The 12,452-nt window shown below is 55.3% G+C and overlaps 3 protein-coding genes across 6 annotated transcripts; 2 read left to right on the forward strand and 1 right to left on the reverse strand.

Moving 5' to 3' along the window:
* The first annotated feature begins 1,267 nt into the window (after nucleotides 1-1,267).
* On the forward strand, nucleotides 1,268-3,520 carry Lta (lymphotoxin alpha). The gene is made up of 4 exons (XM_028887897.2): nucleotides 1,268-1,691; nucleotides 2,068-2,172; nucleotides 2,256-2,355; nucleotides 2,551-3,520. Exons 2-4 carry the CDS (start codon nucleotides 2,077-2,079, stop codon nucleotides 2,961-2,963), a joined length of 609 nt encoding a protein of 202 aa, XP_028743730.1. The 5' UTR covers nucleotides 1,268-1,691; nucleotides 2,068-2,076; the 3' UTR covers nucleotides 2,964-3,520.
* Nucleotides 3,521-4,660: 1,140 nt separating this feature from the next.
* Nucleotides 4,661-7,256, forward strand: Tnf (tumor necrosis factor). Its single transcript, XM_028887933.2, has 4 exons — nucleotides 4,661-5,006; nucleotides 5,545-5,599; nucleotides 5,775-5,822; nucleotides 6,084-7,256. The coding sequence occupies exons 1-4, from the start codon at nucleotides 4,821-4,823 to the stop codon at nucleotides 6,500-6,502; spliced, it is 708 nt and encodes a 235-aa protein (XP_028743766.1). The 5' UTR covers nucleotides 4,661-4,820; the 3' UTR covers nucleotides 6,503-7,256.
* A 2,631-nt stretch (nucleotides 7,257-9,887) lies between these two features.
* Ltb (lymphotoxin beta) lies at nucleotides 9,888-12,045 on the reverse strand. Of its 4 annotated transcripts, none has more exons than XM_037199888.1 (3): nucleotides 11,777-12,045; nucleotides 10,862-11,085; nucleotides 9,888-10,505 (listed from the first exon to the last, which is right to left on the reverse strand). In XM_037199888.1, the coding sequence occupies exons 1-3, from the start codon at nucleotides 12,028-12,030 to the stop codon at nucleotides 10,063-10,065; spliced, it is 921 nt and encodes a 306-aa protein (XP_037055783.1). In that variant the 5' UTR covers nucleotides 12,031-12,045; the 3' UTR covers nucleotides 9,888-10,062. The 4 variants fall into 4 exon arrangements, with proteins under 4 accessions (XP_037055783.1, XP_037055784.1, XP_028743769.1 ...); XM_037199889.1 differs by lacking the exon at nucleotides 11,777-12,045 and adding an exon at nucleotides 11,268-11,498 and having other exon boundaries at nucleotides 10,862-11,171; XM_028887936.2 differs by lacking the exon at nucleotides 11,777-12,045 and adding an exon at nucleotides 11,534-11,754 and having other exon boundaries at nucleotides 9,914-10,505; nucleotides 10,862-11,171.
* Between the last annotated feature and the right edge of the window lie 407 nt (nucleotides 12,046-12,452).

Below are 12,452 nucleotides of genomic sequence, written 5' to 3' on the forward strand. Positions count from 1 at the left end.
GGAGAAGAGGAAGAAGAAGGAGAAGAAATCTTCTTAACAAGGACAGAACGGTGGGCCAGCAAGATGGCTCAGTGGGTGGCATTTGCTGCCTTTACCTGATGACATGTTCAGTCCCCAGAACCCGCATGGTAGGAAAAAACCAAACAGTTGTGCTCTGACCTCCACATGTGGTCTGTGGCACTTGCATGCAATCACATGCACACACACAAAACAAATAAACATGTTTTTAAATGTTACGCTGTGTATGGGATTTTGCCTGCACCTGTCTCGGCACCACCTGAGTGTAGTGCCTGCAAAGGCCAGAAGAGGGCGTCAGATCCCCCAGAACTGGAGTTACAGACATAGTAAACCAACATATGGGTGCTGGGAATTGAACCCAGGTCCTCTGGGGAAACAGCCAGTGCTCTGAAGAGCTAAGCCATTTCTCCTCCAAACAAATAAGTGTTTTAAGAAGAAAAGGACAGTCGATGTTGCTTCTGGGAGTGTGGGATGGACACACATGCCTGGCGAGCAAGCTACCTGAGCTACATCCCAGGCCCTTCAGATAGTAATGGCTTCAGATGCTGCTTCTAGACAAGGCCTTTAACGGTTATTAACTTGTAAATTAAACAACCTTTAATTTACCTGGGCTGCTGTCCTTCTGTGTAGGATTCTGAAGCTCCCCCTGTACAGATCTTTGGAAGCCTGGGGTGTGTATTTGGGGCTATATAAATCTGGTCTGCAGATTTATATGAATGTGGTGGGTTCTATTTGAACCTTCCCCAAAATCATCTTCCAGACCTGGGCACTCTAGAGCAGTGGTTCTCAACCTTCCTAGTGTGGTGACCCTCTAATAAAGTTCCCCTCATGTTGTGGTGACCCCCAACCATAAGATTATTTTTGTTGCTACTTCATAACTGTAATTTTGCTGCTGTTATGACTCATACTGTAAATCTTTTTTAAGCTAGAGGTTTGCTGAATGGGTCGCGGCCCACAGGTTGAGAACCACTGCTCTAGAGACTAAGGGGGTGCCGTTAGGATCGTCACACACCAGGATGCCCCAGACCCGGGGCGGGGGGCTCTGTAATGGAACTGCTTGACATGAAACTGGTAGGGACCAAAAATCCATACTCTGGAACCTGAGTGGCTTGAACCCCCACAGGCAAGGGAGGAAAAGGGTGGAGGTCAGTCCACAAGCAGAAGGCCTGTCTAGCATGCATGCGACCCTGGGTTCACACCTGAAAAAACAAAGGTGTCACTAGCCACATGTGGCTACAGAGTCCCCCAGATGTGACCAGGGAGGATGGAGAAGGAAATGTTCAGAGAAGACGGTGAGCAGTCAAGGGTGCAGACGTGTTACAAACCACCCCTCTTCAGGGAACCAGGCTTCCAGCCGCAGCCCAGCTGCGCCCCTCTCGTTCTCCACGAATCGCCTGTCCCTTCCCTGGAACTCCTGGGCCTGACCCTGCTCCCCGATAGTGCCTGCAGCCCACAGTTCCCCCGACCCCACTCCCTTTCCCAGAACTCAGTTGTCTGAGCACCAGCCTGCGGCCTCAGCCTTTCCTGCCTTCGACTGAAACAGTAGCATCTTCTAAGCCCTGGGGGCTTCCCCAGGCCCCAGCCCCGACCTAGAACCCGCCCGCTGCCTGCCACACTGCCGCTTCCTCTATAAAGGGACCCAAGCCGCCGGCGCCCAGGACCCCGCACAGCAGGTGAGCCTCTCCTGCCTCATCTCTTTGGGCTTACCCTGGTAACAGGCATCCCTCAGATCCTGCCTCTCGACTCGGACCCCTGCCCTTCCTGTGCAGCCTGCCCGGCCCCCCAGCCTTACTGAGGCTGGTCCCCGCGGCTTTGCCTTTTGGTCTGTTCCCGTGGCGTCTAACTCGGCCGTCTGTCAGTTGCTCTCTCTGCTCCTGCCACCCTGTCTGATTCTTCCGTGTGTCTTTCCTCTTCCAGTCCTCTTCCTACCCCTGCTCACTTCAGGGTTTCCCTGCTTGTGTCCTGTCTCTCAGGGTGGCTGTCTCAGCTGGGGGTAAGATCTGTCTTCCGCTGTGTGCCCCGCCTCCCCGACTCACACTCTCTCTGCAGGTTCTCTCCATGACACCACTTGGACGGCTCTACCTCTTGAGGGTGCTTGGCGCCCCCCCTGTCTTCCTTCTGGGGCTGCTGCTGGCCCTGCCTCTAGGGCCCCAGGTGAGGCAGCAGGATAATGGGGGTGCTGGGGTGGCCTAGCCAACCCGGAGCCTTAGAACCCTCTCAATTCTGTTCTCCCCTAGGGACTCTCTGGTGTTCGCTCCTCAGCTGCCAGGATAGCTCATCAGCCCCCTCAGAAGCATTCGACCCGTGGCTTCCTGAAACCTGCTGCTCACCTTGTTGGTAAACTTCTGCCTCCAGAGGTCCAGTCCTCCTTCTCGCCCAGGGGCCCAAGTGATCACCCCATCTCCCCACACCAACTTCTCTTACCCCTGAAGACAGGCATCCCACTCCAGCCACCCCAGTTGTCCAGTGCCTGATTCCTCAGGGATGGAGACCTCTGACCTTGACCCCTCAACACCTTATGACCTTTTCTAGGACACCCCAGCAAACAGAACTCCCTGCTCTGGAGAGCAAACACAGACCGTGCCTTCCTCCGACATGGCTTCTCTCTGAACAACAACTCCCTCCTGGTCCCCGCCAGCGGCCTCTACTTCGTCTACTCCCAGGTGGTCTTCTCTGGGGAAAGCTGCTCCCCCAAGGCCACTCCTGCTCCCATCTACCTGGCCCATGAGGTCCAGCTGCTTTCTTCCCAGTACCCCTTCCACGTGCCTCTCCTCAGTGCACAGAAGTCCGTGTATCCGGGGCTGCAAGGACCGTGGGTACGCTCAATGTACCAGGGGGCTGTGTTCCTGCTCAGTAAGGGAGACCAGCTGTCCACCCACACAGATGGCGTCTCCCATCTACACTTCAGCCCCAGCAGCGTATTCTTTGGAGCTTTTGCTCTGTAGAATCTAGAAAAATCCAGGAATTGGATTCCAAGCCTCCATGCTGACCGTTTTAAGGGTCACACCGCCTCTCCTCTGCCCGTCCCGTCCCCACAGTCTCAAGCCTTTCCCACCAAAATCACCCAGAGCTCTCACAGAAGGAGTCTGAGGCACTCCAGGGGGACCACATCTCCCCGGGGGCCACCCCCAGATGTTCAGCTGAGGATTCAAGCCTGCCTAGAAGTTCCTGCCTAGAGCAGGGTCTCTGTGGGTCTGGGTGGGGCAGAGACCTGGATGAGGAGAGACCGATGTGGGGAGGTGCCTGAGGACAGCGAAAGGGAGACTATTTATGAAGGGCAAGGTTAAGTTATTTATTTATGGAGACAGGAAAGAGGAGAGGAGTGGACACCAGGTGACATCGAGGTCCCAGGCACAGGGTGAGGTGGCATCAGGAGAGAAGCAGGTGTGAGTGACCAAGGCGCTCACAGAAGGAAGACCAAGGCTCGAAGGGCATTGCTTGGCTAGACGCCCTCAAAGAGCCTTCTGCACCAACGATACCCAATAAACCTCTTTTCTCTGAAGTTCTGTCTGCTTGTGTCTGTCTATTCAGGATTGGGGGAGAATCTTCTTTGTCTCTTTAAGGAATGGAATAGGGGACAGAGGCCTCAGATAGACCTCGGGCTGTGGGCAGAACAAGGAGAAGGAGCCGGCGGCTCCCAGAGACATGGTGGGTTCGTGGGAGCCAGGCAGCTCCCTGCTGGAGGAGACCCAAAGGATAAACCAGGGAGATTAAGCCAAGGGTGTGGAGACGGTGGAGGAACGAGGGATCTGGGTGGGAAGGTGTCCAGGTCTGGGAGGGTGGAGGAAGGGAATCATTGGAAGATGTGGAGCCATAAAGGTTGAAAGAAACCCCGGAGGCAGGGGCATGGAACATGGATGTCTGAGGAGACAGGGCCACGCATCAAGACTGTATGGCAGAGGCTTTATGAAGAAATAAACAATCCCTTGGAAGCCGAGACTGAAAGCATCTGGAGCCCGTGGTCAGAATGAAAGGAGAAGACTTGCCTCGTGGGGTCCGTGAATTCCCAGGGCTGAGTTCCTTCCCTCCGGGGCTGTCCCATACTTGTCCCCGCTACTCCCAGCAGCCCTCCCAAAGCCCGTGCACGCTCCCCATTCTCAAGCTGCTGGGCCCTCAGCCACTTCCTCCCCAGAACCCAGACAGAGGGCTTCCCTCTCCAATAAACATTTCTTCCCCCCCACCCCCCCCACCACCCCCCCCGTGCATCCAGCTGTCAGAAGCACCCCCAATGCCAGCTTCTACCCCCGTGGAAGCCCCATCTAGAAATCAAAGGGAAAAAGACAGAGACATGGTCTCTCTGCAAAGAAATCGACAATTATTAGCACCAGAGGACAGAGAGGAAATGGGCTTCAGCTCCCGGGGTCCTGCACACACAGTTAGTGATTGGCCTAAGATTGCCACAGAATTCTGGCAGGGAGGGGGAGGAGATTCCTTGATGCCTGGGTGTCCCCAACTTTCCAAACCTCTGCCCCCGCGATGGAGAAGAAACCGAGACAGAAGGTGTAGGGCCACTACCGCTTCCTCCACATGAGATCATGGTTTTCTCCACCAAGGAAGTTTTCCGCTGGTTGAATGAGAGCATTTCCCCGCCCTCTTGCCCAAGGGCTATAAAGGCAGCCGTCTGCACACCCAGCCTGCAGAAGCTCTCTCAGCGAGGACATCAGGGGACCAGCCTGGAGGGAGAACAGCGACTCCAGAACACCCTGGAAATAGCTCCCAGAAAAGCAAGCAGCCAGCCAGGCAGGTTCTGTCCCTCTCACACACCGGCCCAAGGTTCCACAGCCCCCTCCGGAAAGGACACCATGAGCACAGAAAGCATGATCCGCGACGTAGAACTGGCAGAGGAGGCACTCCCCAAAAAGGCGTGGGGCCCCCAGAACTCCAGTCGGTGCCTGTGCCTCAGCCTCTTCTCCTTCCTGCTCGTGGCAGGGGCCACCACGCTCTTCTGTCTGCTGAATTTTGGGGTGATCGGCCCCCAAAGGGAAGAGGTGAGTGCCTCAGAAGCCTTCATTCTCACTCAGGAAGAAGCAGGGCAGAAGGGCGAGAGAAGGAGAGAGGTGGGCTGAGGGGCACAGGCAGTGTGGAGACAATGGAGAGGCAGCCCATGTGGAGACGGTGGCAGAGAAAGACAGAGAGACAGACGGGACCTCTGACCCACGCAGCCAGTTCACTAAACTTCTGTCCAGTGGATGCGTGGAGGAGGGATGAATGAATGAAAAAACATGTATACATATGTAGAGATGTGGAAAGAGATTCGGGATGTGGCCAGAAGGATGGGGAAGAGGCCAGCGATAACGATGGCAGAGATGAGGAGGCATGAGTGATAAGGAGAGAGATGAGGGGAGATAAAGTGAGATCAAGCACAGACGACAGAAGAGATGCTGCAGGGTAGGACGAATGAATGAACAGAGGATGAGCGATGAAAAAACCCAGACACGGGAGCCAAGAGAAAGAGCTGGGGGCTTCTCCTTTGCCGGTGACTCCTCAGCTGCTGGCTGCTAACCTTGTCCTTCTCTTCCTACACAGAAGTTCCCCAACAACCTCCCCATCATCGGCTCCATGGCCCAGACCCTCACACTGAGTAAGTATCCCTCAGCCTCTCTTAATGTAGGGTGGCGGCAGTTAGACCTGGGACGGAAGCAGCGGGGAGAACGTACGGCTTTGGTTTTGGAGGAAAGGGAATGGGGGTCCAAACAGACAGATGCTGCCTGGGAGGCCTAAGGATCTCATCCCTGCCTTTCTTCTCTTCCCTTCAGGATCATCTTCTCAAAATTCGAGTGACAAGCCTGTAGCCCACGTTGTAGGTAAGAGCTCTATGTGTGCATCTTGGGGACGAAGGGACGGGATTTGGGGGTCGAACCAGGCTGAGAAGACAGCTTGTGAAAGCGTGAAAGGGAGGCATCCAAAAGCAGGGGCTTAGTGGGGGTACTCAGGACCTTAAGGCCAATGGGATGTGGGAAGACAGAGGGTGCAGGAAGCGGAAATGAAGTGTGGGTAGAACTTGAGGCTCAGGATGTGGGGTGTGAACTAACAGGGTCACACTGACTCAACTCTCCCTCCCTCAGCAAACCACCAAGTGGATGAGCAGCTGGAGTGGCTGAGCCGGCGAGCCAATGCCCTCCTGGCCAACGGCATGGATCTCAAAGACAACCAGCTGGTGATTCCAGCAGACGGGCTGTACCTCGTCTACTCCCAGGTGCTCTTCAAGGGCCAAGGCTGCTCCAACTATGTGCTGCTCACCCACACCGTCAGCCGCTTTGCTGTCTCTTACGAGGACAAAGTCAACCTCCTGTCTGCCATCAAGAGCCCCTGCCCCAAGGAAACCCCCGAGGGGTCTGAGCTCAAGCCCTGGTACGAGCCCATCTACTTGGGAGGGGTCTTCCAGCTGGAGAAGGGAGACCGACTGAGTGCCGAGGTCAATCTGCCCAAATACCTAGACTTTGCAGAATCCGGGCAGGTCTACTTCGGAGTCATTGCTCTGTAAGGCAGATGGATGGCCATCCATTCTCTACCCAGCCCCCGCGTTGACCCCTTTATTGTCTACTCCTCAGAGCCCCAGTCCATCTCCTTCTGACTTAGTAAGGGAATTACGGCTCAGGGTCAGACTCTGAGCTCAAAATGTTCAACTATAACACTCAGAAACACAAGATACAGGGATAGCAGCCCGGACTGTGGGGTTCTCATGAACCACCATCAAGGATTCAAACGGGCTTCCAGAATTCACTGGAGCCTCACATGTCGATTCCTGAGTTCTGCAAAAGGGGATCAGGCTACCTCTGGCTCAGAATGCTGCTGGAGAAGATCTCAGGCCTTCCTATCTTCGGATGTTTCCAGACGCTTCAGCGCCCAGCCTTCTTCACAGAACCAGCCCCCTCTATTTATGATTGCACTTATGACTATTTATTTATTATTTATTATTTATTTATTTGCTGATGAATGTATTTATTTGGAAGGCTAGGGTGTCCTGGAGGACCCAGTGTTGGGAGCTGTCTTGAGACAGACTTGTTTTCTGTGAAAACAGAGCTGAACTTTCAGCCCTTCCCACCTGGCCTCCTGGCCTCCTCGCCTCCTTTTTGCTTATGTTTAAAACAAAATATTTATCTAACCCAATTGTCTTAATAATGCTGATTTGGTGACCAGGATGTCACTACATCACTGAACCTCTGCTCCCCAGGGGAGCCATGACTGTAATCGCCCTACGGGTCAGTGCCAGAAATAAAGATTGCTTGGAAAAGAAATACAACTTCTTTCTTGGGATTAAGTCCGTATCTATCTCTCTCTGGAGGTGGGAAACCAACCCCTAATGTCCTCTCTCAGGAGGGGTAAGGTCTCTGGGTCCAGATCTCAGTCTACATCCCTAGTCCTTAAGACCCCAAGGAACAAAACCCAGCCAACATCCCCCACCTGTCCCCGGAAACAGGGGCCTAAACCTAATTACCCTGGCCTCTGGGCATGGGAATTTCCCACTCTGGGAATTCCAAATACCTGCTGGGAAAGTACTGCAGTTCTTTCCGGCTGTTGTGGCTCCCAAGGAGCTGGGGAGGAGCCACATTCTCAGGTACCTGAATCACAGCCAAGGAAGTTCCAGAGCTTCAGGTGTCTGGACTCCAAACACTAACTGTGCCCCCTCGGCCATTCGACCTCCCCTCTGAACAGAGACAGAGGAGGGACGGTCTACGCGGAGAAGACCTAACCTTTATCTGCGCCCCTTTCTGTGCTGGACAGGGCAGGCTCAGCCAGCTCTGCTCCCTCCCAGCCATCAGCAACCTTGTTCTTCCCATCTGAAGACGAGGGGAAATGTTTGTAAAAGACATAGGGCTAAAAGTGTGGTTCTGCAGTGTGCATGGGGGGTTGGGGTGGGATGCTCAGCGTATGGGGTGCCCTGAATTCAAACCCACGACAGCAACAACAGGAAAGGGTACTACGTGGGTGAAGGGGCCATTGCCGGCTTTGGTTTCAGCAAGGTTTTTGACAAATGATGAATATGTGAGGTGGGTGGATTAGAAAGAGAAAAACACCTTGTTTAAATACTTTGTTTTTTTTAAAGAAAAATTACTTAATCACACATGCAGGGCCTTGGATTTGATCCCAACACCAATAATAATAATAATAATAATAATAATAATTTCTTATTGTTGCTGTTATTCAATAGTACCTGCTGAAGCATGTAAGGCTGACTTTGTGCAGAATAACAGTTACTGGTGCAGAGACTGGTAGCGTGTGCAGTGAGGGTAAGTGGGTCTGAAGAGGCAGCGGGGTGGGCGTTGGGGAATGGCAAATGACTAAGAGAGGAGAAAAATCGGGGTAGGGGGACTGTGTCTAAACAGATCAGACGAGACGCTTGTTAAGACAGGCCAGGTGATCAGACATCACCCCAGGGCTGTGGAGGATGACTGAAGCGATCAAATATGGAAGAGGGAGCTTGCTAACCCGACTTAATGGGGCTTTTCACTAGAACTAGCCTTTACAAGGGAGGCAATGACTAGGTGTGGGGGGTTCAGAAGCCTGGCTAGACTTTAGCCAGAGTTGGTCACCCTCTCACCCCACTGGTGCGGGCAGGCAAAGACAAATAAGGAGCCATGTGTAGCCACGCCTTTAATCCCAACGCTCAGGAGGCAGAAGCAGGGAAATCATTGTAAGTTCAAGGCCTGTCAGGTCTACAGAGAAAGTTCCAGGCTAGCCAGGACTACATAGGGAGACCCTATTTCAAAAGAAAGGAAGAGAGAGAGAGAGAGAGAGAGAGAGAGAGAGAGAGAGAGAGAGAAGAGGAGAGGAGAGGAGAGGAGAGGAGAGGAGAGGAGAGGAGAGGAGAGGAGAGGAGAGGAGAGGAGAGGAGAGGAGAGGAGAAGAGAAGAGGGGAGGAGAGGAGAAGAGAAGAGGGGAGGGGAGGAGAAGAGAAGAGGGGAGGGGAGAGGAAAAGAAAAGAAAAGAAAAGAAAAGAAAAGAAAAGAAAAGAGGAATTAAAAGTGGAACCCCAGAAAGTGGCAGCCCTAATTGGGCTCACGGTTGGTTGGGCCTTTCTTCACCCCAGTAGCCAGAGAGGGGAAAACCAAGCACGTGGTTTAACGCTGGCTGTGGGGTGACCCACTCGGGTGACCTACATAGAGCCTTGGGTTCCCCTCTGTCTCCTCCAGCCATGGCGTGGGGGGACTGCTGTTACTCATCTTAGGGGCCTCCCACTTACCCAACTTTGTGGGGGGGGGTGCCTCAAGTGTGAATTCAGGGTGAGGACTTTCCGTTTCTAGAGAGGACCCCAGGGCATCAGTTTCCTCCATGCGCTCCTCCTCAGACACCAGTCTCCACCCACTCCCTCCTCCCCAGTGTTCAATTTTCTTCCTTAGTCGGCCCCCTCAATGTGCCTGGAACTGACCCCTTAAAAAACAGCTGTCGGAGCCCGTGGTGGCACACACCTTTAATCCTAGCGCTCAAGAGGCAGAGGCAGGTGGATGGATCCCTATGAGTTTGAAGGCAGCCTGGTCTCTACATAGTGAGTTCCAGGTGAGCCAGGGCCACATATGAGACCCTGACTCAAAATAAGTAAAAGCTGTCAGGAAGGCAGCACTTGGAGAGCTAAGGGGCCCGTGGCGCTTGGTTCTTCAGTCTTCGGGAGTTTTTCTCTCTGGGAACGAATACTGTCTACCTTCCCCTCACTGTGAGGCAGAAGCCAGGAGAAAGGGGGTATGTGAAGGGTCTCGTGAGTGTCCCTGGTGATCAGGACGCTGAGGGAAGTCTCGGGATTTAACTGTCCCTTCTTCCCCTAACCTGGACCCTTGGCATTAGAGCCAGGGGGTGGGTGCAGCAGGGGTCCACCGTTCAAAGCTAGGCCATCCACCCCTGCACGCTACCCTGAATCAAACCACGTCTGCATCTTCGTGATGGCGCTGGCACAAGCCAGCACAGTTTACATTCTTTATTTTCAAAATTCATGTCCTACAGTTCCCCCTACCCCACCCCGATCATGACGTCCCAGGCTCCCCGACGCTCCGGACATCATGATGCACACATTCGCACCGTCAGTCGATTCTCCAGGGGTGCAGACGGCTGTCAACCCACCATCACCGCCCCGAAGAAGGTCTTCCCTCTCCTGGAGTCCACCATGTCCGGGTGACTGATGTTGACGTACACCCTCTCGCCGCTCCGGATCTGCACCAGGCCGCCGAACCCCACGCTCGTGTACCACAAAGACCGGTACCCGACGGGGTCCACAGCAGGGGTCACGGTCTCTGCGCCCTCCAGCAGCAGCTCGGGGGAGCCCCGCCCGTAGGCGCCCCCGGCGCGGTACAGGGCGCTGCGCAGAGTGAGCGAGCGCGCGCGGCCTCGGCCGGCAGGGGGCGCCCTGCCCCGGTACCCGACGTGGCAGTAGAGGTAATAGACGCCGTCCCGCGGCAGCGCCAGCCCGTCGGTGCCGGAGAACTGCACACCGCTCCTCAGAAACGCTTCTTCTTGGCTCGCCTCCCAACCGAGCCTTTGCCCGCTCATCCAAGCGCCTGCAGAGAGGGGCACGCGTGCGCTCTCGGGCCGTGATCTCTAGGTTGGGGACCCGGGTAGGGTGAGCGGCACCCAGCGCGGAGGGGCGGGGTCTTTTGCACGTGTGATACTCGGCGGAGAGGGGCAGGGATAAGGAGGCTACCTCCCGAGGGGCCTAGAGTGGCCGGATCCTGGCAGGGTTTTACTTGTTTCCAGAGAAGTCAGACAGAGAGAAAACTTGGAAGGGGGGACGCTTCAGGGGCAAAGGGTGGTGGAGGAGTTGGGAAAGGGCCAGCAGTGCCATAGCAGAGCCAGAGGACCCTCACTCGCTGTGGGGGTGCACAGCTGGCACTCTTCAGGTCTGCCAGATGCTTACCTATGAGGTGGGCAGCAGGAAGCTCGGGGCTGAGATCAGTTTCTGGCTCCCCCTTTGGCAGTTGTTGAACCCCTGGACCTGGTGAAGAATCCACGGCTGGAGACAGGGTGGTCACCCTTGCAGATGCCTCCTGAGAGAACTGTGCAACAGGCCCCTGGGATGGGGAGCCTAGATTCCCGGAGGATATCGGGGTACGCAGACCAGGGTCAGGAGTCCCTGAGAGGCTGGAGGGTGAGGGCAAGAGGCAAGATGGTTTGCTGTCATCCAGTCGTTTTCGAGCCTGCGCTCCTGAGCCAGTGAGCCTCTCCACCTGGATGTAGGGCCATAGTGCCCAGAGTTCAGATTTAGCTGAAGGCAGCTCCACCCCTCCCCGCATAGAGCCCAGCCCTAGGGCTACCTCCAGCACCTTGCTTAGCGCACACACGTCTTGCTGGAAGGCAGAGCAAGCAAAGCCTGTGCTCTTGGGCAGAGAGACAGGCACCTGGGTATCAGGAAGAGACAGCAGCCAGGAATGGGCTTGCAACATCAGGGCAGGACTGCATGGAGAGCAGCAGAGACAGAGCAGACATCCCCCGGGGGAGAGCCAGCGGAGCCAGGGAGGCAAAAGCACAGCCAGAGGTCAATGAACTTCCACGAGTGTGCAGCCCTCTGGCGCCTGCTGCAGCCACTCACCCGTCGTGCCTGATCCTGGGGCACCAAGGCGAGCACAGCCAGGACAGTGATGGGCACTGCCAACAGCAGGGTCACCAGAGAAGTAGCTCCTGCTACAGCCAGCAAGAGGCAGCCCCTCCCCTGGGGTCTCCCACCCGGGCCCTGCAGTCCCCGTGCCCCCATCCAGACTCAGCACCAGGACAGGGGGCAGGGGCTTTCATACCTCAGGGGGTAGGGCCACCCCCTCCCTGCAGACCCACACACCTGCCGGGGACTTTCCGAACACCCCTGCTCCCCTCACACAGCTTCCTGTTTACCCGGAGCTGGGGCCAGGGCGGGGTAGCTGGATGCCTCGGTTCTCTGAACTGGGGAAGGAGACAGGGCAGAGGGAGGATTTCAAGGTAAAGGTGAAGGGGGGCTTGGCAGGGAGGGGAAACGAAGCCCAGGGAAGGAAGGTCGCTTGTGGAAGGCCAGGCAATGGGGACTGTCAAGGCCAGGCAGGATTCCAGATATTTCATGTGGTCTGCATGCCTCTGGACCTCACAGGCCAGTGCTGGAGGGAGAGCTGCACACACACACACACACACACACACACACACACACACACACACTCACACACAGATTAGGAGATCGAGTAAGAGGCCAAGTAGGGTCAGCTGAGTGTCTGCTCCCCTGAAATGGCCCTGTCCCCACACTGGCTGACCTCTTTCTAATTGCATTCCCTAAAACTAAGTAGGAAAGGCAGAATTAATCCAGTCCATGGTGATACGGCTTCATGAAGGGGCCCAGCCTTGCTCTCTCTGAGGAGGGGCCGAGGTAGCAACACATTGATGGAACACTGCCGGGGTACACTCCGCCTCAAGGGATCCAGTCCAGAATGAGCCTTGTCCGTTAGGAAGCGCTCACTAAGTGATCATAAATGAATGACAGACAAGCAGTT

Source organism: Peromyscus leucopus, chromosome 16_21 (genome assembly GCF_004664715.2).
Source record: "Peromyscus leucopus breed LL Stock chromosome 16_21, UCI_PerLeu_2.1, whole genome shotgun sequence".
NCBI classification, from domain to species: Eukaryota; Metazoa; Chordata; class Mammalia; order Rodentia; family Cricetidae; genus Peromyscus; species Peromyscus leucopus.